The sequence below is a fragment of the Limanda limanda genome, chromosome 18 (assembly GCF_963576545.1).
Source record: "Limanda limanda chromosome 18, fLimLim1.1, whole genome shotgun sequence".
Lineage (NCBI taxonomy): Eukaryota > Metazoa > Chordata > Actinopteri > Pleuronectiformes > Pleuronectidae > Limanda > Limanda limanda.
In genome coordinates, this window is record NC_083653.1 from 11,148,347 (window position 1) to 11,175,126 (window position 26,780).

Here is a 26,780-nt window from a genome sequence, read left to right on the forward strand (position 1 = left end):
CTGATACCGCCCAGGCCTCCTCCTTCCTTTACTTCCGTTTCGTTTCCCTGATGAAGGCCAGGGTGCCGGAACTCGGAGGTGTTGTTTTTTTTATTTGTATCTTTTCCGAGCTTCATCCATTCTTGTAAATATTGTTGCCCTGGGAGTCGAACACTCTGCAACTTAAGATAACACATGCAAATGTCATCAATTTGATAACACATGCATGGCAAATAGAAAATAAATAGTACACTGCAAATACTCACAACACAACAGAAGTGTTTTCATGGGAGATATTGATGAGGATTGTTAGTTGTTTTTTTCTGTTTGCATGTATTTTCTTACATCGCAGCACGTTGAGCTCCCAGGGCCCACGTAAATAAAGGTTTTTAAAATGTTTCAAAGGTTCAGAGAGTAAGATTTAGGTGACAGGGCTCTATTGGAAGAAATTGAATATAAAATAATCCTAGTGATGTTTTCGATAGTGTGTTTCATCTAAATTGTACAAATTGTTGTAGTTTTTTTGCTGTAGTGTGGGGCTTAATATTTAAATACTTTATATTTATAGGAGCGGGTCCTCTCTACGGAGGCCACCATGTTTTTTACAGTCGTCCAAACCAGACAAACTAAACACCTTTTGAGTTTTTATGACAACTGAAGGCTGCCACAGGTTATCTTTCATGTTTGGAAGGGCAGGGGGAGATGAGGGGTGTTCAACTGCAACATGCAACTTCACCAGTAGATGTCATTAAATTCTACACACTGAACCTTTAAAGCAAGATTGCATTGGTTTATTTCCCTTTTTTTTTTTACATTAAAATTGATCTCTCCTGCAACAAAGGGCTACTTGTGTTTTTTTTTTTTTTTTACATATATATTTCCAAACAGATGCAAACATTATTTTCTTTTTTGGGTGTCATGAAAAAACAGTGTCAGAAAAGATCACCTAAAAGGCATCACATTTAATAAATATATCTGCTGGGTCTCCTCACAAAAGTACACAGGTCAACCCGTTAAATGCCCGTTCTTTACAGCCAGTTATATCTTTTTGGTGCATCTAAGCCTATTTATAGGATCGTACATGTTACATTCTGTTTGTCCACAATCAAATCTGTCGCGAAAAGCTCCTGAGCATCTACATTTACACACAAAAACAACAAAATAACACATGGAAATCTGAACATGGCAGGATGACAAAGGTCTTCTATGACATATGCTTATAAACAAGCACTTTACAAAAAACAATGTATTGACTAAGTCACCTGAACTTTCAGTAAGTTGGTAATTTTGCTCCAATGTAAACATATACTGGCTGATAATTCTCACCATCAAGTCATTTAAGGTCACAGATCACAGCAGTCAGAGGAAAGCAGAATAACGTGTAGAAGCAAAATAAATAGTTTTGAATACTGCATGTTACAGTTTGGGTTGAATACTGTTATTGTTTGTCTGACTCATCAGCCCGTCACGTTACTCCTTCATCAGTTTTGAACAATGGTTAGCATCTAGAGACACGTCTTTTCTCAGTCTCTCTCCTTTGAGGTCAGTCGTCTGTATGCTGGCTTGGCCGTCTTACAGGGCAGTTTTGGGGGGGGAGGGTCAGTGCTAGTAGTGTGGTACGGCGATGTGCGGTTGGTGGTAGCTGCTGTGGTGAGGAGGGTAGAGGAGGTCCGGGGTCTGAGGGGCCAGGCCGGTGCACAAAGGCTCGTGGCTGCTCAGAACAGACGACAGGTACTTGGCCTCCTCGGTCAGCTGCTTCACCTCCTTCCTCAGGGCGGCGTTCTCCTTCTCCAGGTTCTCGCTCTCCTTGAGACACACAGGGTGATCAGAATTGTCAGATCAGATGATATGATGCTGGTGTTTTTCATGTTTCACAATTTGTTAAAGAGGCAGTTCGTCTGGTTCAAGAATGCGGGAAAGTACGGGTAAAATCTATAATTCAATTGTATTTCAGTTGGCGACCATGCAGTCACAGTTTAATGGCTTGGACACAGAATTAATCACCGTGTTTGGCTGCAGAGGGCACTGTTGCTCAGTCACAGTAACATAGTGTTGCTTTAATATATTTAACTTTTATATTGATCTCATGTTTCTTCACATAATGAGATCAATGAAAACCAAAGGTGGAAATTAGTTAAAGCACCAAAAAAAGTATGAAAATGATGATGCTAATTAGTCAAATAAAATTCTTCTTTGACATGAAAGTATGAACATAGACTCAACCAGAAACTTGAAATAATCAACCATGTGCACCTCAAAGCAGCAATTCTAAAAAATTCAAACATTTTGGATGATGTAAGTACAGTTCCTGAATCAAGCTTTCTTACTGATCATCTAATTTGAGATAACAAACTAGGACACACTCCACGTCACTAGTTGATAAAAGCTTTTGTGTGTGTGTGTGCGTGTGTGTGTGTGTGGGTGTGTGGGAAGAACAAGGGGAAAATCTTCCACTCGGTTAATATAAAGGTCATCACATCGTGGGCAAGAGATCATAATACCGAGCTGTAGGTCCTTACTGTCACAGAACCTTTGGGCAAACCCCTGTTCCTGCGTCACTTGGCCAAACACAGCCCACTGCTATCAGCGCTTTACAAGAAGTGACTACCTCTTTCTATCCTCCTGCCCACACTCAATTTCAAGCTCATTTACAAAGTAGAGAAGAAAATACTACTGAAGAAACAGGAAATAGGCCACTGTGTCACAAAGAGGGAAACTTTCCTGTTTATCTACAGAGACGATGAAAGCAACCACAGAATGTGATCTGCGGTCCCCCCGTTTTTCTCAGCGACTGCCACCAGAGTTAAAGAGATCGGTAATACACACGCAGCGTTCGTCAGTGGAAAGATTCTCAGATATTCAGATCAGTTGGACTAGATGAAGAGACAGTTTGGTTTTTCTTAAAAATCTTTTCAGTTCATCTGATAAAGTTCAGAGAAACCGCTGCTCTGAAAGCATCACGGAGACACAAGCACAAATCGTGTTTCCTTCAACAAGGAAGTCACAAAGCGGGTTAATGTGTGGTCAGAGTGTTGCAATACGGGCTGATATTCACAGCAGTCACAGGTAAAGAATTTTTAAAAAATTTTAAATTGCCAGAGAAAATGTTGAGTTCATAGACCTGCAGCAAAGGTTAGATAACTGGAGTTTTGGTAGGGAAGTGTGCAGCGTTGAGAGACACCTGCACATCCATACAGTTGGAGGTAGAGCAATACTCTTTTTGAAGTTTCATCTCATCCCAAGTCCAGCAAGTACGAGCTGAAACAACAGACGAGGGGTGACGCGCAAAGAGGCTACCCCCCGAACACGCTCCTGTCATCAGAATCAGCAGAACTGTACACCCTCTCTGGTGCTGGACGCTGCTGCAACAGGGAGCGACTGCCCACACGTGCTAATTTATTCCCGAGGCTTCTGCAAACATGCAGAGCAGCGTCCAAGTGTGCGGGCCTGACAGAAGCCGTGACACATCGCCACATGGTCAGGTATAGAATTTTGTAAATATAGTACAAATCCATTCCTGGTCGCTTTAAAGCACAGAGCACTGTTTGTTTAGGTCAATATATCGTGGAGATGGGTTGGAAACTGATTTGGCGTGACCTCCATGCTGCACTAACATCACTGTTTACCTCAACATTATACACAAAAACTCTTTCCCACCTCGTTGTGGGCACCATTGGGTTTCTCTGTGATTTCGTAAGGTCTTGATAGTTTTATGTAAAGTGTCTTGAGAGTATGTTGTGATTTGCCGCTATACAAAATTGATAATTGCATGTTTATATAAATAATATGATTTGTTACTTGAATTAGATAAAAATGCCTGCAGAATAGGAGCTTTTAACGCTATAAATTTAGATTGCGCCATGAATAATCCTCAAAGCACAGACGCCTTATTTATACTTCAAAACACTGGGCAGTACTTTATTAATAAACTGTGTTTTTACATTTAATCTCACATGATCTCACTGCCGTCCTGGCTTTTGTCTCTCTGACTAATTCTTTGAGAAGCAGAGGTCAGTGTGAAACTGTTTTCGGGGTGTGTGTGTGTGAGTGAGTGTGAATCTCTCCTCACCAGATGTAGGCTGTCGGCTTTCTGAGTTTGCCTCATCCTGCTCTTCTGAGCAGCGATCCTGTTCTTCTCCCTCCGCATCACCTTCTTCACGTTGTCTGAGGAGTTCTGACGAAACACAAGCGCTGTCAGTTAACGTGTGTGCAGTAGCATCAGACACTCAAGTGAGTGGGGGGGACAGCGTTAGTGTAATGACAGTTTGACAGATGATGTGTTTTACATGCAGCTAATGTGAAGGGCTGGGACAGGGAGTGCCTTGAGTCATCGGTTATGTGTAACGTTCACCCTGTTTCAGGTCCTGAACCATCGATCTTCTTGGTATCGTAATAACTAATCCACTCGAAAAACTCTGAGTCACTTGCACATCATTTATCCGCCAATAATCTGCCATGTTCTGAGCATTGCTTCAAATTTAAAAAACAACTGATGCGTCTGGGACTTTGCTCTATCGACACACCAACTTATAACATGTGAAATAATAGCTTTTCGTGGTTTTATTTCCAGAATGCTCTTAGGCAAGAAGATGAGTAACAGTGTGCTGGCACGTGTGAATCTGCACAGCCCTCAGGGAGATGGGTATACCTCACATGCACAGAAAACATACATGACACACTGCCTGTTCCTCTCATATCAGTCACAGAGTGAAGAACGTGCAAAGACAAAGGATACCTCCTACTTACAACAGTGATGAATTCTGCGATTCACTAAAAGCCTACTCTTGAGGCGAGTCATGCCTCCAGCCCATGTGTGCATGTGAAACACCCAGAGAAGCTGTGAAATGAGCCAGCGAGGACATGAGCTAGTGTCTCTTTGATAGGTCGTGTTGCTGCCCAGCAAATATACACAAAATCAACTGCGTCCAATCGAAGATTTAGATGTTTAATTCACAGGATTTGTTAGAAATTAAAAATAAAATGTTGTTTACAAAGCATTAACTGTTTGACATAAACACATGTGTTAGTGAAAATAGGAGAAAACCAAGTCACAAAGTAAATTTGAAAAGCTCTCTTACCGGCCTGCTTCCAGGTGAAGGGGACTTGTAACTTGTGTCATTGCTGTCAGAGCCGTGAGCCATAGCCGACCGCAGCGACTGAAACTGTGTGACTCCGTCCACTTCTGCTTTGTGTTTTTGAGTGTGTGTGGTTTGTGTGTGTGTAAGAGAGAGAGAGAGAGCGTGAGAGAGACAGAGAGAGAGAGAGAGAGAGAGTCTGTGTAGCAGCACAAGTTGCTGAGAAGAACTTTAAGTTTACCACCTATGAGAATTGACACTCCTTCCCTCTTTTCTTTTCCCTTTCTGTTACTCCTCCTCTTTCTCTTTCTCTCTCTCTCTCTCTCTCTCTCTCTCTCTCTCTCTCTCTCTCTTTCACTCTCTCTCTCTCTCTCTCTCTCTCTCTCTCTCTCTCTCTCTCTCTCTCTCTGATGACACACACATACACTGTGAGACTAGCCCCATTAGCTATATCTGATGTGGTTTCTGGTAATAATCTGGGTAAGTTGCATTAGACTGGAAGTCACATGGCTGGTGGAAAGTTAAAGCATGCATAATGAAATCGTGTAAACTCCACAAAAATAACATATTGAGGCATTAAGTAACGACACAAATCAATAGGGGTGGATATCACCAGAGCAAATAAAGTTATAAGTTCTCATCCATTGAAGAAGAACGAGAAGAACCCAAACGGAAATTACGTTTCTATAAATCAATATATGTACCGTATTGTAATGCCTTTTTAACGTATATGTGTGTGTACCTTTGCTTATGTACATTTGTGAGGACCAATGTATAGAACTAACAAAGGGGGGACATGCCTTTCTTAAAATCAATGGTAAAACTAAGGCAAAACTTAACTTCTGTATCTTTGTGTGTGTGTGTGTGTTCGTCTTTGTTAAGTCCATTAGCGGTTGGCAAGCAACATCAATGTGCCCCACCACCATCCAGTGTGTCCTCTTCTCTTGACCTTGTGTGTTTGTGTTTTGGTACTTACATACTTGTGAGAAAGTGAGGACATAGCCTTTTTTGATTTGAAGGCAAAACTTAAAATCAGATGTCCTGGTGAAGGTTCGGCTAAGGTATGAACTATGGTTAGGTCAAGGTTTGGCATGAATTGATCATGGGAAGGTTCAAGGATCAGGTTTTGGTGAGGTTGTATTTAATGAATGGAAGTCAACCTGTGTGTTTGATGGGCATCGCGGGCATCCCCTCTTCCTCTTTTTGAGCAGCCACATATGATGTCATGTTTCAACTAAATCCTCCAGAGACGGTGCATCCCTGTGTTCCACACGGACGACTGCGTTGTGAACTTTTTAACACGTTTCATGGTAATTTCCAGAAGTGGCCCACGCTCCCTTGCTTGTAAGCAGTATATTGTATAGCAGCTGCAAAAGGTAAGGCAGGCCTGGGTGTTGAGGAAATGCTCAAGGGGCTCCCCAAAAGCCCACCTGTAGAGGTCCCTCATTGACTTTCACTCTACAGTAAATGACTCTCTTCAATCATGGGGAAACTTGCAGAAAATGTACAGTCTGAGGACGTTAAATATTCACTGAATATACACAGTTGTGTAGGAGAGAAATGTTCAAGGAGTTTTTGTTGTGGGTTTCATACTGATACTTCAAAATCCAGGAAATCCATGTAAAAATCGACGCACAGCGACTCTAAAGCTGCTCTGCCCTTTACTTGTGTATGATATTCTTGTTTGCCCCCATCACGAGGTGGCATTTGGTGGTGCAAGAACTCGATTTTCTTGTGAGAAAAATAAAAAAATGAAAATCAGGACCAAAACAGCTTTGCTTGGCAGAACAGTCCTCCCACACAAAAACATGTTCTTTCTACCATCACAGGCATTTTGAAGCACTTGGGCAAGGGCAGACATTTCTAATACTTGGCATTTAATGCCATCCAAAAGAGTTGAGTCTGTAAAAAGAAAAAAGACAGAATGAAGAGCAAAGCTGATTAGTCAAATTCTGCTTTAACCAGGGCGCAGACACAATAGAGGACAAAAATAGAGCTGCAGGAAACAAAAAGACAAGAGTAGGGCTTTGACTTAAGGTGTCCCAGTTTGTTTCGAGTTTTCTTAACCTGAGAGATATAATATGTAACAGTTCTTTATTAATATGATTAAAAACAACTAGACATATGAATATATTTGGTTGATTTTTGTACATGCATTATTCCAAATGTTACCAACAATGTACAAACCCAAAGAAACCAAATTTTTTTCAAGTAAAAGGGACGCTCAATTTTGTTCGCCTGGGAATTGCGTAAAATCAACTTTATCCGTGGCTTTGTCCGTCTCCACAGTTTTCGGCTGAACCTTTGTTTCACTGTTTGCATAGTTTACTATTATTTCTTTTCATTATTATCATTCGCTGCGTAACCTGAATAAAACTTGAATACATCACCTCATCCATGATTTTCACCTTGCACTGTGTCAGGTGGATTTTCATCGGCAATAGTTGTGAAAACAACGACTCCCATGATCCCACGCTGCTTCACAACGTCATCGAACTCGGGCTTGAGAGACACCTATCGTTCAAAGTTACATACTGTACGTTTAAGTGACTTCAAGGCAGTGGGGTGCTCAGATGCTTGATTTCTATTCTTATTGATCCATAAAGTCCATCAAATGCTGCAATGATTTCAAAGATGTTTTATTTGTCTGTCATTTTGTTTATTTCATTAAAATACAGCCATGTTTGGGATCTATTCCATCATATCAGCTTTTTAACTCTCTTCATCACTTTAATTCTGGGGATAAACTCATCTCTCAGGAGCACTGACAGGCTTGATAGTTTGTCATCAAAGAAAATACAGATCAAACGTACATCCTGAAGAACATTCAGTAAAAGTGACAATCGCTAACTGATCTTTAATCAATTGTATTGCTGTCAGGCTTCGTCTTCAGGTGTCGTTTACTTGGAAAAACCCTTGAAGTCTCATTTGTTTGGATAGATAACAGTGAGGGCTTCTCTCTTGGAAATGAAAGTGGGAGTTTTCCAATAAATTAATGAGGGACAGTGAAGAAGCTGATGCTCGTACAAACACCAACAGTGACACATGTATCGTGCGTTTCACCTCTAAACAAAGGCCATCAATGAGTCATGGTAGAAGTGTAAAGTCCAGTAAGAATCTGACTTCTGTTTTCACATCATCAGTATTATGTTGATTTGAGGTTTTTTCTAACATTTTATATACAACTGAACTATTGGAGGACTTTTTAAACTTATTCTTGACCAGTATCAGCTGAATCTAATAATCATTAGATGCTACAGGCATTGTTTCTGATGGTCTGATAATATCAGCTGTAAATATATCCTATTCTAGATCATGATGGAAAGAAAACCATGGATAATATATTTAAATTCTCTGATCGCATCAGCTATTGCAATTAACACAAGATTCAGTAAGTCTGATTCAAATGATCACATCTCTAATGCAAGGAAGACGGCGTGGACGTGCACATCATCAGTGTATGAAAGTGAAACAAGGGAGGAAGTGACAGTGAGTGATGGGAATCTGACATCAGAATCAGAATCAGAAGTATTTTATTGCCAAGTACGTTCACACATACAAGGAATTTGCTCTGGTAATTGGTGCAAACAATGAACATAGAACATAAAGACGCAATAAATACAACATGCATGGAGAGCAATAAATGTTAAACATGTTATGTTAGACATGTTAAACATCTGTACTGGTCTCGAGCACTGGTTCATTATTGGAATGGACATAAACACACACAAGACAACTTATGTTTAAATCAGCGATGTAGAAATGATAACATGGCCACATTGAATCAGATTAAATATTATTAACAAAGCACAAATAAAAGTTTATATAAGTGTAGAGAGACGTTGTTGTACTGAGTATAAAAAGACTGGGTCTCGCTGTATTACTCAAGCTGCACTACAGCGTCTATTCACAGGCGCGATCCCACTACTGAGCGGCACGGGGGCTTTGACCTGCTCCGTGTCCGGCCTGGGCCGATGCACCCCTCCTTAGGCGACCTGGAGGTCCCGGGCTCCCCCAGGAGAACCATATCGATACCGAACTTAGTGCGGACACCCGCTCGACACAGTCCGCTGCAGCTCAGAGCTCCTGAGCTCAAACGATCCTCCAGCCTCAGACTCCCGGGAGCTGGGATTACAGGCGCACGCCACCGCACCCGACGAGGAGATCACACACTCACAGAAGTTTGAATGGTTTGAATGGGACTGACGTCACGACATCAAGGAGCACTGCGGTGGCCTCTAGTGGTGTAGAGCTGTTGAGGCTTTTGTCAGGAATCAGTAATAAAACTGCTGATAAAGAGACATCATGGTATTGATCCAATGTGATCATAGATCAGCAGATTCATCTTGTTTGTTCTGATAAAACGCTGATGTAACTTTAAAATGAAATCAAGGTGAACAAGAGTCACAACTACAAACAAATAAAACAATCAAAATACATGTTTATGGATCAGTCGTTCAACTCCAGGATATTTTCAATCACATTCATCAACTGAGGATAATTTGTTCTTCAACTGACTTTGTACATTACACAACACGAACACATAAACACACAGACACACTGATACATGACACTAATACATGAAATAATAACAAGTTTTTATGTGATAATAAAAAACACATTGTCAGAGGAAACATTTACTTAGAAACAAACAATAATATTAATTATGATATTCTAAAACTCTTTAACCTGTCAAAATAAGATTTAAACTACTGATTGGGGGCATAACAAGCCACTGGTGATAACATAGCCACCCAACTAACATTTACTAATATTTATTGAACAACAAAGAACCTTATGCCAAATCCAGTAAGGAATATTTTGTTGTAAAAGAAAAAAACAACAGTGAAATAATCATTCACTCTCTAAGATTGAGTCACTGATGTGAACATGTGAAGTCAAATTATCAATGGTCCTGCGGGTTTTTAAATTCCTTTAAATCCACAATGGACAGAAAACTTGTAATTGAAGAAACACCGTAGTATTTTCTTAATAAAATGCAGATTTTATTACCTAAGACTTTGTTAGTGATACATCTAATGCCAGAGTTTGATCTCTATTCAGTCTGCTCCAGATTTTTGTTTGATTGTTGATGTTTTGTGTTAGAAGTTTACAGTTCACTCGGACTTTCTACAAACTAAAAGTAGTTCACATGGTCACGTGGGTGATCAGGTAAACTACTCAGTGGACATTATCGTCAACATTACAGAGATCACACAGCTCATAGCTGACTGCAGTTAGTGCCAGACATGTACATACAATGAGACTGGCACAATATCATCACTGACACCGATAGAGGTGAATAGAAGAGTGTGTTCGTGATTAACTCAACAGGAAGCTGTTTAATCTGTATATTTATAGTTTGTCTCCCCCTGTAGGACATAAGTATAACTGTAGAGAGGAGTGGGTGCTGCCGGCTGCTCGTGGAGGACAGTAGCCTAACTGCAGAACGATGCGTGCTTTCACGTCAGAGTCTCCGAAACAACAGGAAATTGTTCAATAACACAAGGAAAAGTGTTGACAAAAAAAGTCGACAAGAGGATTTGGAAAGTTGCCAGATTTAGCTCGTGTTTCAGTACTTCCTGGTGTCACTCCGGAAGGATTATGGGAGCTGTAGTCCCATCTCCAGCTATGGGATCGAGGCTCCTGTCTCCTGTGTAACAATCCCTGATTCCCATCGGAAACAAATTCTAGCAGGTAATGTGTTTTGTTATTCTGGAAGCATTCAATTATATGAATATAATATCTATACGTGTGTAGAGTGGTCGTCCTCCGACCAGTGGTTTGTGGTTCAATCCTCAGTGTTACAATCTTCATGCCAAAGTGTCCAAGAGCAAGATACTGAGCCCCTCATAGATGTTGAATGCACTCATTTTTAATCGCAATGTAATGTTATATGTATACGCAGATAAACATATAAGCATTATGCATATATCAAAAGAATAAGTCTCTGACAGGCCATGACGTCCGCTAAGAAAACCATAGTCGATTTCAGGTATTTTTGGTAGTTCCTAAAATCAATGATCCTATTTTGGAAGCTAGCTGCGGCCTAGTTCATCGTCACCTCTGAACTTCAGACCAATTTACCTGAACAAAGGGAGAGCCTAAACACTTACTCGGCTATCATTTCTGAACTTACCCTTTTATAAATCACAGGGTTCATACACATTTTGACCAATGGATTTCCATGACTTTTAAATAACTTTAAACCAAATTTCCATGACCAAACCGTCTTCGTCACTCCCTTTCCTCATTCACCCCTGACCCCCCAACAAAACCAGCCAATGAGAGACTGTCATCCCACACAACCCCACAGCCATTGGTCCAGAACTGTCACATGCCCTACCCCGACCTGTTCACTGACCCTAAGGACATCTCAATACTCCTTTAACACGGTGTCTTAACTGAAAATAAGTCAATACAAAAAATAAGCATAAACTCAGTCCATTACAGTATCATAGGAAGATAAAGTTGGCGGCATATTTTCAAGGATCACAACATAAAGAGTTTCTGCCATTCATGGCCCCTTCGGTTTGGAGGCCACCACCTGACAAAGTACCACCAAGTTAAGTTAATTTTTAATTCAAAAAGATAATGACACTCAAAACATATTTTTTTAAAAGTCACAGGGAAAAGAGTAATCCATCAAATGACAAAGTAAAAGCAATTAGACAACTAAGTCATAATAAAAACATTGTTATTAAACCTGCTGATAAGGGGAGTGTTGTTGTAATATTAGGAAGAGATCGATATGTTATGGAGGCCCATGGGCAATTAAAGAATACTACATAATACAAAAACCTTAACGAACCCATATATTTAAAAACCATACCTGTCCGTCACAGCATTTTAAATGATTTACAGAAGAATAAATATATAAATAGACAGATATCTGACTGTGGAAGTGAAACGTACCAAACAACATCTCAATCCATTGTCAATAGAACACCCATCATATATTAAAGATACATATCAAAACCTACAAATCCCTCCAAATTCATTAGTCTTCACCATGGATATAGACAGCTTATATACCAATATTGATACCAAAGCGGGACTATTGGCTGTGAAAAACATAATGAGAAAATATCCTAACATCAAAAGGCCGGATCAGGCGCTATTACAATTATTGGAAATCAATCTCACCAAAAATGATTTTGAGTTTAATGGACAATTTGTTTTGCCAATATTTTCATGGCAGAATGGAAAGAAAAAGCCCTGGCAAAATGCCCCAAAAGGCCACTCCATTATTTTTGATATTTAGATGACATTTAGGGGATTTGGACCCACTCCAACGAGGAGTTTGATGAATTTGTTAATATATTGAAAACACACAATGCTTCCATCACTCTGAAGTACACTTCAAATGACCAGTGAATTACACTGAACAAAAAGAATAAATACACGCGTATATGTATTGATGTACTCACAAGAACAAGAAAAAAACTATTAAAAAAAAGACAATTTGTGGATGTTACAAAGTAGTAATAACAAGATGGATCACAAAAAGAAGACATGGATGTAGACAACTCAAATAAACACTAAGCAGGGTATCCGCGGGGTCTTTAAAAGTATTAAAAGGTGATATATAAATTTAGGGAAAATCAAGACCCTTGAAAAGTATTAAAAAGTCTTGAATCTTTTTCGAATTCAAGACTGTCTAGCCGATGGTTTTTTCCTCTTATACTGTCAGGCTTCAGCCGAAAAATGACACGAGAGATGGTTATTTAATCGGGAGATCGCACCCGTTTATTTTCCTTCGCACTTCTCTCTCGATAACACCCCTTTCCGTTAGAACCCCCCTTCAAAACAAGAGTCCCAACCAACACCTTGCTTAATACAGGAACTACACATCAACCTTCCACAATAAAGCCACTAAATAAAATAGCTAACATATGTGTTGTTTTCTTGATGTGAATAGCATATTTGTCAAAAGTTGTTAAGAGTTTGTGAATTCACTTATTCTAGTCCTCACGACAACGCAACAAAAAAATACCTGGCGTTCAAGCGGGGACGGGGCTCGAGCAGGCTCAGCGCAGTGTAGGAAAACATCATCGGAATTAAAGTTTTTAGCAGCATTGATGAGGGTTAACATTTTGAAGGATAACTTCAATACTATATGTCAAGCAGTCCTGCTGCATCATAGTCTCTGGTCAGCAGCCAGCAAGATCATGATCCAGCATCCAGATGGTATCCACTATATGTAGTTGTAATCGGTTACAGCTCCTAGTGGCGCTGGGGTCTTGAAAAATATTAGAAGGGTCTTGAAAAGTATTGAATTTAATCTCAGGATTGCTGCATATACCCTGCTAAGGAATTAAATAATGTTATTTGATATGTAAGTTAAAACAATCACAGTTTATCTATACAAAATTCGCTTGAATTAGCAAGTCACAGTTCAGTAATAAAAAAAATGACAATTCGTAGACGTCACAAAGTAGTAATAACAAGACGATTTATTACAAAAACAATAATTGGATGTAGACATCTGAAAAATGAATAACATATAATTTGATATGTGAGTTAAAACAATCACAGTTTATCGATCCGAAATTCGTTTAAAGTCGCAAGTCACAATTTTATTTTAAATAGAATATCAATAAATACATATTTCACTTAAGTCCAATAAAATATAATATATTCATAGATACACAGTATCATGAATGAAAATATATATATATATATAAGTTTATTTTTATTCACTTATAGAATTAAAGGATCACAGTGGAATAGTCAAGGGGGAGGAGTCTGTGAGAGGCAGCTTATAAATAGAGGAGCCCGCCCCTCAGTCTCCTCAATCACTCTTGCTCTGAACGTTGTAGTGGAAGGACCTCATAGCTCAGATAGAAATATCTTGCTTTTTCACGTGCCTAAAACCTGAAGAAGACCCAAGAGGGTCGAAACGTTCAGTTTTTGATTTTATTTTCAGTTTGTTTCTCCGAGTTTCTGTGTTTTTAATTTAATTTCATGGAAAAAAAACAATGGTTCCAAGTTGTATTCTGCGCTTTCTCAAAAAGAAATCAGACCAAATTGCTTTTCACTTTTAAAACTATAAATTTTTTTACAAGGGCAAGCAAGCTAGCCCTTAGCTAAAGCTAAAAATTCATAAAGTTAATTGTCAAACATTGTTTACAAAACTAGCTTGGTGACTGTTTGCCCCACACTCATCAGGGCAAAATCTGCAGAACTTTCACTCTCTTTGAGCTACATCCCCATAGCCTGGGAATGCTTCTTGGACTAGTTTGCTTATTTCTGCTGCATATACTTCAGGGTTCCTGCAGGTTTCAACAAGTGAAATTTAAGACCTTTTTAAGACCACTTTGAATAGAATTTAAGACCTATTTCACGACCATAGACGTCCCAGAAACGTACATGCAGGTCTAGCTGCTTGGTTTTGCTTGTCTGGTTCATGATTTCATCGAACATCAGAACTAACGGACCGTTTACTTTAGAGACGAGGTTACTAGCAATACATCGGTTAAGGCTCTTATATACTACTACGTGTCCGTTTCTCGGAGAGTTCTCAGCAGGGGGCAAAGACTCTTTTTGATTTTTACTTCTCCGTCAGTCTACGTCCGGAAAAAATTCACCGCCAAACCCATAGGTGGCGCAATGGAAGACGAGCTCAGAGAGGCCTACCCCATTTGGGAAGAAGAAGTCCACGTGTCTCTGTTGACATGTTAGCTTGCGTCCCACACACTGAACCGGTCTTGTTTCCGAACTGTGTTGCTGATTCCACAGCTTGAATCTGCTTGAGGCTACATGTAGCTAGAAGCTACTTGGACCTAGCTCCCCCCAGCTTCCACACACAGTCAGCAGGGACTCCCGACACTAACTACTACTATCCAGTGTTTGCTTCTAACCTGACGGTATTATAGAAACAGTGTCATGATAGAAGTGGAATTAAAGTCGTGACGGCGGGTTCTTGCACTGTTACCACCGCAGTTAGCATGGTGGCTAGCCTAGCCCGCTAGCCTAGCCTGCTAGCGCCGTTTTGAAAGCTCGTTATAACCGTCTGTGACCGTGCACACATGCCCTCAGTGCTCTAACGAGCCACCGTCAGCCGGACAACTCCGCTGGCTTAACACACACGTCACATTAATCGTAGAATCATAGTTGTGTTTGGGTTTGATGCTACATGGAAGTAAACAGGAAGTAAACAGGAAGTTTGAGGTCCGGAAATACGGAAATGGCGTCATACGGAAATGATGTCGTTCGCGGACCAATCACAGCCAAGAGCGGTCCGTCGGGTCTCCAGCATGAAGACGGATAGTTAGAAAAATCAGACGTGTACGAAAAGCTGTACGAAGCATTCGGAGAGGGCGTTTCACGACGGATAGGGCGGTCTTATCTGTCCGTAATAGAAGAAACGGAGAGGCATAAATTGGCCTTAAGCTGTGGCTTACATTAGCTAACTTGCTAAAACTTTATGAGCTGCTTCATTCGTCTTCACAGTGCACTTATCTTGCGATGGGCTTTGAGTGGGCAGAATCCCACCGCTGCCACCAATGTAACCGAGCGTTTAGTTGTTGTATTGAATCAGGCCTCAGCCGAAAGAAGACACGAGAGGGTCATCAACTCGGGGACATAATACCCATTTATTTCCCGTCACCTCTCAACCACAACACTCCTCACAGAACCCTCTTCAAAATAGCTTTCATTAATGCTAAAACTAATAAGATTAGGTTTCTTTCAGTTCCTGGCCCCTCCTCCTGTGTAGAGGTAAGTCTGATTCAAATGATCACATCTCTAATGCAAGGAAGACGGCGTGGACGTGCACATCATCAGTGTATGAAAGTGAAACAAGGGAGGAAGTGACAGTGAGTGATGGGAATCTGACATGTTAAACATCTGTACTGGTCTCAAGAACTGGTTTATTATTTGAATGGACATAAACACATGCAAGACAACTTATTATACATCAGCGAGGCAGAAATGGTAACATGGCCACATTGAATATAAAACTAGAATAATATTATATATAATTATATGATAATTGAACAAAACACATTGTCAGGAAACATTTAATTTAATTCCTCAAAATAAACAACAATATTAATAATGCTAATGCTAAAACTCTGTAACCTGTGAAATTAGATTAAAGATAACGATTTTAGTTTTTTGCCATTTCCTGGCCCCTCCTCCTGCGCAGAGAAGGCCTGCTCGGAGCCAGTATTTCTTCCTCTGGGTAGATGTATCTGTACTTCTCCTCCCAACGTGTATCCATCTGGTGGGAAATGAGGGAGAGATAATGATCAAAACCCGTGACTGGTTGCAAGTCACTTTCAACTTTTAATCTGTGGCTTGTTAAACTGCGGTAATATTTCAATTTGTGTATAAAATATAAAAACTGAAATTCTTTAGTATTTAGTTTAAAATAATATAAACCCAAAGAAAAAAAGAGCAGCTGGAGCCAGATAATTGTTTTTCTTTGACACATGAGAATAAAAAGATCTGTTAATCAACAAGTCCATTGTTCATCTTCTAACTATGTTTTACTGGAACATTTTGTAAGACTGTAGCTCAATCTCAGAAAATAACATTTTCGAGTATTTGGAGTGAAAAACAGCCAAAAGTACAGAACCATGAACAATCAACACTTTGCTGCATTTAATTTGGCATTGTATTCTTACCCTGTCGTCCATTGATATTGGGAGAATTCCTGGGAAGTGACATGCGACCTTCTCCTTATCCATCTCTGCCACCTTCAAATTCCGCAAACATGATCCAAACTAGAGAGGCGACATATGTCCTCAAATGTGTCTCCTCCTGGAAGAGGGGTATGAGGGCGATGGCTTCCCCATATGCTGCCCTGGCATTTGGGTGATGCTTCCTCTCCAAGAAGTGCAAGTAGTTGAACCACTTGTAAGAATTGTCTGGATCGTTCTGAAAACAAAAACAAAATGACTTGTTAACTTAGAAAACAAGAAAAACTCACGTATTCACTCCAAGGACATGTAAAGGTATTTATGGAACAATTTTTTTAAATTATGAATAAAAAACAGAGTGTGTCCATATTTTCATCACTTTTCTCAAACCATCATGAACCCAAATCCTTCCGGCTACTGAATATGTGTCAGGTTCTAGTTTCCTGATTAATACCTTGAGGATATCTTTGAAGTCTTCGATGGTTCGGTTTTTTCCCTGTTGCTCTTCCAGCTTCTTCTCAAATTCCATGTTTTCCCTTAGGAGCTGCTGCGCCTGGTGGGGTGGGATAGAGACGAAGATCGTTCTATAACATTCCCTGAGATGCTCAACCTGTGAGGGAAAGGACAGTCAGTTAACACGTTTTTTTCTGTTTCAATAAAGACATGGTCTACATGTTTTCTCTATGCTGAGTTACACAAACCTCATCTGGTTGGCACTGACGGCTAAATATCAAATCCTTTTGGAATTTAACCATCTCAAGCCATTCCTCGGCTGTTCTGCCCTGAAAGAAAAGACACACACAAAGGTTTCAAATTCATTTCTAATGCATTTGTTAATCATGTTTTTGGAGAAAATAATTTAAGGGAGAACCAGAGGATTTTTAATGTGTTAATTAGCACATCATTATATTTTAGTACTTTATTGTGTATCATTTACTTAGGGAGTATGACATGGTAAAAACATATAAGTGGCACTTCCAATCTAAAGAGACTGTAGCAGTTGAACTGGAGTAAAGTTAACAAATACATCTGGCAGCAAGCCCTCATGCTTTCAACACAAGCCCAATACACTCACCTGCCACGATAAATCAACTAAATGAAATAGCTTATATTATTATTAAAATGTAAAAGCATTACCCCAAAACAAAGCACACCATCATCAATTAGCTTGGGCTACATTAGCTTCACGGAAGTAGCTCTAATGCTAATATCATGCTAACAACACCGGTTCTTAACTATTCATAACAAAAGTCCGACGAGACACACTGCTCACAACAGGAAACACAATTATAACAATCTGAACGTACATGATCCTGTTTGTATTCTTACTAAATACCACAGATTTTCTTTAATTTACCATTTTCTCGTATTCCTTGTCGACAACAGGTTACAGTGTAGAGGTGAGCTTTCTGAACGGCTTCGAGAAAGACGTTAAAATGTCCGCGCAGAGAGAGAGAGTCGCGGGGGGGGGGGGGGGGGGGGTGATGTCGTTGAGCAGATTCAGTGAACAAATAGTTTTTTACAAGACATGTGAGGCTTGCGTAGCATTGCCATAGAGTTACAAAAATTGGGTGACGCACGCAAAGGGCTCTTGCGTGTCCTTGCGTGTCTCTGAAAACGCAGAACCATGCGCCGGCCTTTAGGGAGTATGACAGTGTAGTGACATAAGTTTTACTTCCAATCTAAAGAGACTAGCAGGTGAACTGGAGTAAGTTTAACAAATACATCTGGCAGGCAGCCCTCATGCTTTCAACCCAAACCTAACACACCCACCTGTCACGATAAATCAACTAAATAAAATAGCTTACATTATTATTAAAATGTAAATGTATTAAACCAAAAAAAAGCACACCATCATCAATTAGCTTTCACCGAAAAAAAGAGATAATGTGTTGTTAGCTGGAATGCGAGGTCAAACCTAGGCTATATTAGCTTCACTGACATAGCTCTAATGCTAATATAATGCTAACAATATCCGTTGTAAACTAGTTACAACAAAAGTCCGAAGAGACACACTGCTTATGTAACCGATGTGTGGATGAGGGTATGAAAGACCACGACTTACAGTTGTATTATAGGCAACATCTTTGTGTCGCGCTGAGCGACACAAAGATGTTGCCTATAATACAACATTAAGGTAAAATGACAAAAAAGTTTTGACTCAACAATGTTGATCACTTAAAAAGGAAGTTGGCGTGGCGGTTCTTTGCTTGAGCAAACCTCTCGATGCCTTCGCTGTTAAAATCCACCAGTCCATGAACGAACGGGTTTTCAATGGAAAGCATGGAGTGGGCGTTCAGTCTCTTCTGTCCCATCGTGTTTCTTGTGAACGTCTTAATCCTTTTCAACGTTGAAAAGTTCCTCTCAGACTCTGCAGACGTCATGGGGGTTGTGATGATGACGCTGAGCAGAGTGCAGGGTTCAGACAAGGCCTCTTGTAGGTTTGCAGCTTCCCCTCGTTCATACCATTAGATATCTTACGTGGTGGAGCTTATTCTCCAAACACACTCATCCTAATAAACTCTAACGCTTCTCTCTGCTTGGTGGACCGGATCACGTCGATTCATGTTGGGTCAATAACTCTGTATGGTCCTGTTAGCATCGCCATTATTGCTGGTCTCTTGCCTGCAGGCTAGCGGAGCTAAACTAACAAGCCAGGTACAGAGACACTAATACCTGCTCATAACTACTAACACATAAATACAATACTAAACTTGACTTACCACAGAAACGGGAGCACAGACGTCTTTAGCTTCTCTGTCAGGAAAACAAGCCGAACATCAAACTGTATTATTCATCCGATATGTGAGTGAAACCTCTCCACAGACTCAGGTTGATTCACTGACGGGGGATAGCCTGTTAGCTCAGGGGAAGCCGAGCAGGCAACAGGCTAGGAGCTGGAGTCGTGTTTCGCATTATTCGAGTCGAGTTGCTAGGCAGATTTCGTGGGGCACATTTGAAAGGGCCCCATCTCCCAATGTTAACTTTGGCCTGTGTGTTTCACGCTCATTGGTGTTTTCATGGCAACAGTCTTAAGCTTGCGACGTTGCCCAACAGAGCAGAGAGGGACAGCGGAGAGCAGCATTTCACAGAGCAAGCACAGACAGAAACACACAGGAATCAAATTACTCCAAAACAAGACTATAATGCTTGTGAGTCAAGTTTAGTCACACACACATTCACGCTACTTTGCATATAAAATAAAATATATTTTGCCACAAAGTTCAGATGTATTGAGCTTTCTGCACAACAGCGCCATCTGGATCTGGTGGGGCAGTGCCCCTTATGTAGAAACGCCACTGAGCTATTAATGATAAACTACAAATGAAAAACATACCGGTAAGGACAATATGAAACCATTAATGTCCTTCCGGTATTTTATGGCCCGCACATCAGCTCCTAAACATATAAAAGTTCCAAACTTAAGACAGGGAAATAGGCGATCAACAGTCCACCACTGTTGTAAATCGCGCCAAAGAACTGCATCACTTAAACATATATACAACTTCATCAAAATAATACAAAACGACGTGGACAACACAGTTATAACATCTGGACCAACATCTACTAAGTCTTACGTCTTGAAATATACATTTTTCATAGAAAACGACACCACATCGGCACAGCATCTCCCAACAAAACTTACCCTCAGACACCAGAAATGCACAGGAGTGATGCACAATAGGTAAATGTTCCCACGGGAAACATATACAAACACTGTAAAGATCAGCTGATATAGAGCTGCTCTTAAATGTAATTCTCTTTCTTAATCTGTTTATTGATACTGAATGATTTGAATTATGTGGAATCACATGGAATGTAGGCCTCAAGTGTACTAATCTGGTTTTGTGTTTAATACCACTTTCTTACCATTACAAGTTGAACTTGGTTTTGTTTCTTGGGTCTGATGAAGTTTGCTGTTTTCATGAGGACACTCATTGACATAATGCACTTGACTGCCCCTAAACCAAACCTTAACTAACACTATTTAATGCGTAACCCAACCTTAACTCTAACCTAAACTAACTCTAACCTTAACCCTCAGAACAGTCCATTGAACCTGATCACTACAGGACAAAAGCACGCTCACCTGCAACTGTCTCTTCTGACGTGTCTCTCTTTTATTCTGCTCAAGAACGAACAAAGTATGTTTTATTGGTCCACAAAATAAAATTGAAACCACAGAGCAAACCACCTGGCATTTCAAAGTGGAAGTATTGAGCTTTTATTTTGAAAAGTTATAAAGTTAACCAGTTATATCTCACTGCAAAGGGCAAGGCATACAGGAAGTGCGTTAGTGATGTGCGTGAATTCTGTCCTGGTTACATTTTCAACTCGATCATCTTTCCTCAAGGTCTTTGGTGAGGTCGTCTGTTCTCCGCCTCCGCCTGAGGTCACGCACGACATTGAGGAACAATTCATACCAGAAAAAGGTGAAGCCTGTCGAGAGTGCAGCCTTCAGGAGGCTCGGGGAGAGGCCTTTAAAGAAGCCGTGCACGCCCTCCTCTTTGGCTATTTGCACCATGCAGTCCACCACACCGCTGTAACTCCGCACCTGCATGTAAGAGACACATGAGGCAATAGAATGTGAACTTGAAACATGTTAAAACGTGCAACATGTGGTAGAAGAGCTCACCTGTCCAAAGTGAAGTCTGGCTGCTTCGAAGCCCCCCACCTGCAGCCTCTTCTTGATGAGGTCAAACGGGTAAGTGATGGCTTTGCTGATCATTCCGGCTCCGCCACCGCTGACCAGACTCGTCAGGCTCCCTGGAAAGAAGGACATAAATAAGTCAAAGTACCTGGAGCTGTAGACGCTGCATGTGTGGGCTCTTATCTGCAGGCCGTAGAATTCTGAGCTCCACTGACCTCCAGAGTTCCCAGATTTGGCCAGCGGAGCCAAGAGATTTTTAAAGACGTTGTAGAAAAAGAACTGCAGCCCGGCATAAGGAAACACTGCCATCAGGGTTGGAGAAAGGCCGCGGTAAAAAGTCAGAACTCCCTCTGAGCGACACATTGTGGACACGGCGTGTCGCATGTTCCTGTACACCTGACAAGACAATCCAGATATCACAGCAGCAGGAAATAGATCCGTGGGATAACCAGTTAAAAATAATTTGTCTGTTTAATTTTAAACTTTTGCTAAGAAGGACTAAGCAGGTGACTCTGAGCACAATCCACTGTCACAACCATCCCAATTCATTGCCACTCTCACAGGGTAAAGCAACATTTCCTACAAACGCTGGAAGTGGTTGAATAACTACAACAGAGCGGGCCAGCTGGCCAATCAGGAGGGAGGGCCTTAAAGAGACAGGAGCTAAAACCGAGTGTTTCAGACAGGCTGAAAAGAAGAGTTGAAGCATTTTTATGTGAAATTGATCTAATGAACATAAGAGCATGTAAACTCAAGTAATAACCCAGATTAAAATAATAAACCTGAAGATGATTGTTATACGTCTCCTTTAAAACAAATTTACTGCATTTCAGTTCAGTTTGGGCAGTTTTCCATTGAAACGAACAGAGGGACGAACCCTGTTGCCCTAATAAAATCTTGACTACCATCATAGATACTCCCTGACAGCTACAGTAAAACTGATCCCACCTTGGGTTCTCCCTGAGCTGCAAAGCGTGTGCGCAGTATGTCCAGAGGTTGGCAGACCACTGTGGCAGAGCAGGCAGCCAGGCCGCCACACACAAAGAGAACTCCTGCTGTTTGGCTGTCATACGCCGTCGACTTGTGAACTGCCTCAGTCAGGAGCTGAAAGCTGGCGAACTGCAAAGCACGGAGACACAGATGCATGAATATAAGCGATGGCTTTATAAGAATGGTTTTGTGTGAGCGTGCAGTCGACAGGCTCCACCTGCACAGCCCCGAAGCAGATTGAGAGTGTCTGCGCCGGGACGTGGCCCTTCCAGAAGGCAGAGAGACCCTCCTCCGAGTGAATGCAGCGCGACGCCTGAAACAATCCCCAGTACTTTCCCTTCGGCCTCTGGGAGGACAAACTCTCAATCTGCAGCTGGTGATGGAGAGAAACACGGATGAACGCACAGGATCGTCAACACAACATTAGACCTTTCTGAAGGTTTTAATACAAAGCTGATATATCAGCGAAAACCTCAACTTTGATTAACAGTCCAAATAAATGCATCATTAGCAACATATCTGACTGCCCCTATTTTCAAAACAGCTTTGGATTTTTATTCACAAGCTAAGTTTAGACATTTAGAGCAAACAATAACTGATTTCCATAGGTGAAGATTAAATATATTAAACAGTGTTGCCTTTTTTTTCGTCAAAGTTTTGAGCTGCACTTCATTTTTTACTTGTACATGAGTGGTTTAGAAGTTTGGAGTAAGTACAATTTAAGAAAACCTGTTTCATCATCTACCGTAATCTATTAACATGAAATATCATTCTTATAGAGATCTGGTCACGGGATGATGACCTGAACTCCTCTCTTCCTACAGCAGTTGATTAACTACCTCTCATCAAAGCACTCAGCTACATCCATTACCTGAAACCTAATTTTAAGGACATCGAACGGGCTGATGATTGCTCGGGTCACCATCCCAGCGGCCGACCCGGCCAGAGCTGCCTCCTCTGGGGGGTGAGCTGCCCCCTTAGCCCCGGGGTCGAAGCCCAACATGTCTCCACGACCTCAATCACCCATCAACACTGCACACAGGAGTCATTCACCATTTGTGTTAGGTCAATTAACCATCAGCTTTTGTTTAACGGTAAAATACAAAATTATTCAGGTGTGCAGAAGACAAAAAAACCTTAATGTAAGATCTGTTTTCATGCGTTTAAGTTCAATAACACAAGGGATCATTTCATTTGAATTTATTCCGATTTCTCTAGCATTCTAAGTTCTTTACTTTTTAGGTTCAAGTAGCAACACCACAGGGGGACTGTTGATTTATTCCATTACATTGAAAATACTGGCAACAGAACATTTTGTTGAGAATGGTCCCTTACAAATTGCTGTATTATGATACGATAAACGACTTAATATGGGAAATACAGCAGACAGAGTCAGTAGCTGGTAGTTTGTGTTGTCATTCTTTCAACAACTTTTTCATGACTTATTATTTGTATTTATGTAATTTTTTATGTATTATCACGTGTCATTGTTTTGAGAAGTGCTACGTAAATGAAGATATACAGATGTAAGGGAAGTAAACAGCTGTTAGGTAAATGCACATGATGTTACGTCGGAAAGTCCGTCATGAAAGCAGCTCACAGGCTTGGATGTAAGAGAATCTACAGGAACAGATCTGGACCCGGAAACTTCAAATCCGACAAATCCGACATATCAGGACAAAAATAGCCGCTCATCGCATGCCATGGACCGCGGGTATTACTTCCAGGTCGGGTACTCCTGTCAAAGAAGAAATATCGCTAGGCACACGCACTAAAAAAACAGTGTAGCAACAAAGGCAGCCGCCTTTAAACAGTCGGGCAACAAAGGCAGCCGCCTTTAAACCATGTGGCAACACTGGTGAGGAGAGGTACTGTTGCTCTTTTCAATGGTGTGTTTAAACGTGGTAAAAAGAGGAGGTGAACGAGAGAGGGAGGAGCAGAGATCTGTTACTGTCCAGAGGAAGGGAAACTATTCTACAGTCACTGGCACCAGCTGAAATGGAGCAGCAAGAAAATGAACTGGACAGTGACAGATTCTGCTGTTCGGTCTGTCTGGATCCACTGAAGGATCCGGTGACTATTGGCTGTGGACACAGCTACTGTATGAGCTGTGTTAAATCCCACTGGGACAAAGAGGGTGAGAGCGGAAGCTACAGCTGCCCTCAGTGTAGACAGACCTTCACACCAAGGCCTGTCCTGGGGAAAAACACCATGTTAGCTGATTTAGTGGAGGAGCTAAAGAAGACTGGACTCCAAGGTCCACTTAAGAAACCGATTTTGTCTCAAGTGGATGTTTTACTGCCACAACCAGAGCCCAAGACCAGAGCTGACTTCTTAAAATATTCACAAAATATCACACTGGATCCAGACACAGCATCCAAACGTGTGTTATTATCTAAGGGAAACAGAAAATGTATTTTACGAGAGAAGAAGACAGACAGATTACCTGAATGGGGTCAGGTCCTGAGTAAAGAGAGTCTGACTGGATGTTCTTACTGGGAGGTGGAGGTGAGAGGAGACGTTCGTGTAGCAGTCACATACAAGAATATCAGCATAGCAGGAGACGCAGATGAATATGGATTTGGATTAAGTGATAAATCTTGGTTAATAGATCGTTCCCAAGAAGGATATTACTTTCGTGACAACTGGATCAGAATCCCACCGTCAAGTACTATGTTCTCCAGAGTAGGAGTGTACTTGGATTACAGTGCAGGTGTTCTGTCCTTCTACAGAGTCTCTGACACCATGACTCTCATCCACAGAGTCCAGACCAAATTCACTCAGCCTCTCTATGCTGGAGTTTTGGTTTATGGTGCTCATTCCGCAGCTAAGTTGTGTAAACTCAGGTCATTCCAAATCAACATCTGGCCCAGTAGTTGCTTGTGTTTCCCATACAGGCTCAGGTAATTGGAGACGGGGAGGGGCTTCAGATAGAAACATGTGATTATCTTCAACAGCTCGAAGCAGTCGAGGTGCAAACTGAAGTAATCCCCCATCTCCACTCGTCAGGTCACAATTCCTCTGTCCTCCAGCTTCACATGGATAAACACACAGTGAGAGAACCTGGGGATTTATCAGAGCTGAACATGATAACAAATCTAAACCGTCATTTAGTTTTACTGGTGTCATTCAGCCTCGAGGAAGAGGAGGTCACGTTGTCCCAACCCATCACTTCTGAGTGATGCTTCCCCTCCTCCTCAGTGGAAACATGAGCAGAGAGCAGCAGTAAATGTTTTGTTTCAGATGATGATGATGATTTACAGCAGCCGTCGCTAAGAACAACATCAGACCTCTGATAAAACTCTGAGCTGTGGGGAGCCAATCAGACATCTGGAAACTCCACTCTGACCCTGGGATAGATTTTCTAAAAAAAGCATTGATATGTCAACTTCCTGTTTCCTGCTCTGGCAACCTCTGTAAAACAGTCACTAAAATTTGATTTAGCCTGCATATTATGTTTGATGAGCAAACCGTACATGTTTAACAGGAGGATCTGTCAGGTGGGTGGCAGCTGGTTTAGTTGAATCCTCTTGGCAGCTTCCCACCTGAAGTTGGAGGGAAAACACGTCAAAGGTTAAGATGTGGTATGATTGAAATAACTTATTAGTACAGATTTATGTTTCCATCTGTGTTTGTTTGACATTTAGCAGGATTACTCTAAACACTACTGAACTGAATCTACTTGGAAGGATGTAGCAGTGTGTGATTTATTGCAGATCCAAATAAAAATTCTACTAAGTTTGGAAAATGTGTTTGTTTTAATGGTCTTAATGTTTTTTAAGAAGTGTAGTGGCACCAACTACACGTCAAACACAAGGTACTAATATATCACTAATTAGTAAAAACCCAGATGCATGTCTTGATTTTTTTAATCTATCACCAATATATGCTGCATATTAGAGGGTAAACAGACTTGGTTGAATCATGGAAGGTTTGTTTTCACTATTATCATCAAAAATGCTTGATGAGGATGATATAAAAAGATGAACTCATCAAAGTGGACAAATAGCTTAACTTTACTATAAATAATAGTTCAACTGTTTACACATCACATAGTCAGGAAGGAGTGGTAAAACTCTGGTAAAACCGGAAAATGCTGCAAACAGTTATTGGTCAATCAATCGTAAACACATCTACTATAATTAGTGGAGACCTCTGTGTTTGTGTGTTGCCGCATTAAATATCTGAAACACTGACAGATGTGAATTGAAAATTGTGTTTATGAGGAACCTGTTTAATCTGTTTCGATGTAGTTTGACATTAGTATAAGTGTAGAGAGGTTATTGTCCTACAGGTGGAGGCGCTGTAGCAGCAGCAGAGCTGCAATTTTATTTGGAACAAGAAGATGAAGCAGCAAAGATTAAGCTGTTGCGTGATGTAAACATGTGATGTCAGTGTGTGTGTTGTGTTGTGTGTTGCTCAGTATAAAAATCAGTT

At 40.9% G+C, this 26,780-nt stretch overlaps 2 protein-coding genes across 2 annotated transcripts; both read right to left on the reverse strand.

The window, feature by feature from the left end:
* Positions 1-876: 876 nt before the first annotated feature.
* Positions 877-5,130, reverse strand: batf (basic leucine zipper transcription factor, ATF-like). Its single transcript, XM_061091892.1, has 3 exons — positions 5,058-5,130; positions 4,049-4,153; positions 877-1,785 (listed from the first exon to the last, which is right to left on the reverse strand). The coding sequence occupies exons 1-3, from the start codon at positions 5,118-5,120 to the stop codon at positions 1,585-1,587; spliced, it is 369 nt and encodes a 122-aa protein (XP_060947875.1). The 5' UTR covers positions 5,121-5,130; the 3' UTR covers positions 877-1,584.
* Positions 5,131-21,041: 15,911 nt separating this feature from the next.
* On the reverse strand, positions 21,042-23,346 carry LOC133024954 (mitochondrial thiamine pyrophosphate carrier-like). Its single transcript, XM_061092124.1, has 6 exons — positions 23,215-23,346; positions 22,561-22,716; positions 22,302-22,472; positions 21,569-21,749; positions 21,339-21,469; positions 21,042-21,257 (listed from the first exon to the last, which is right to left on the reverse strand). Exons 1-6 carry the CDS (start codon positions 23,344-23,346, stop codon positions 21,042-21,044), a joined length of 987 nt encoding a protein of 328 aa, XP_060948107.1.
* Between the last annotated feature and the right edge of the window lie 3,434 nt (positions 23,347-26,780).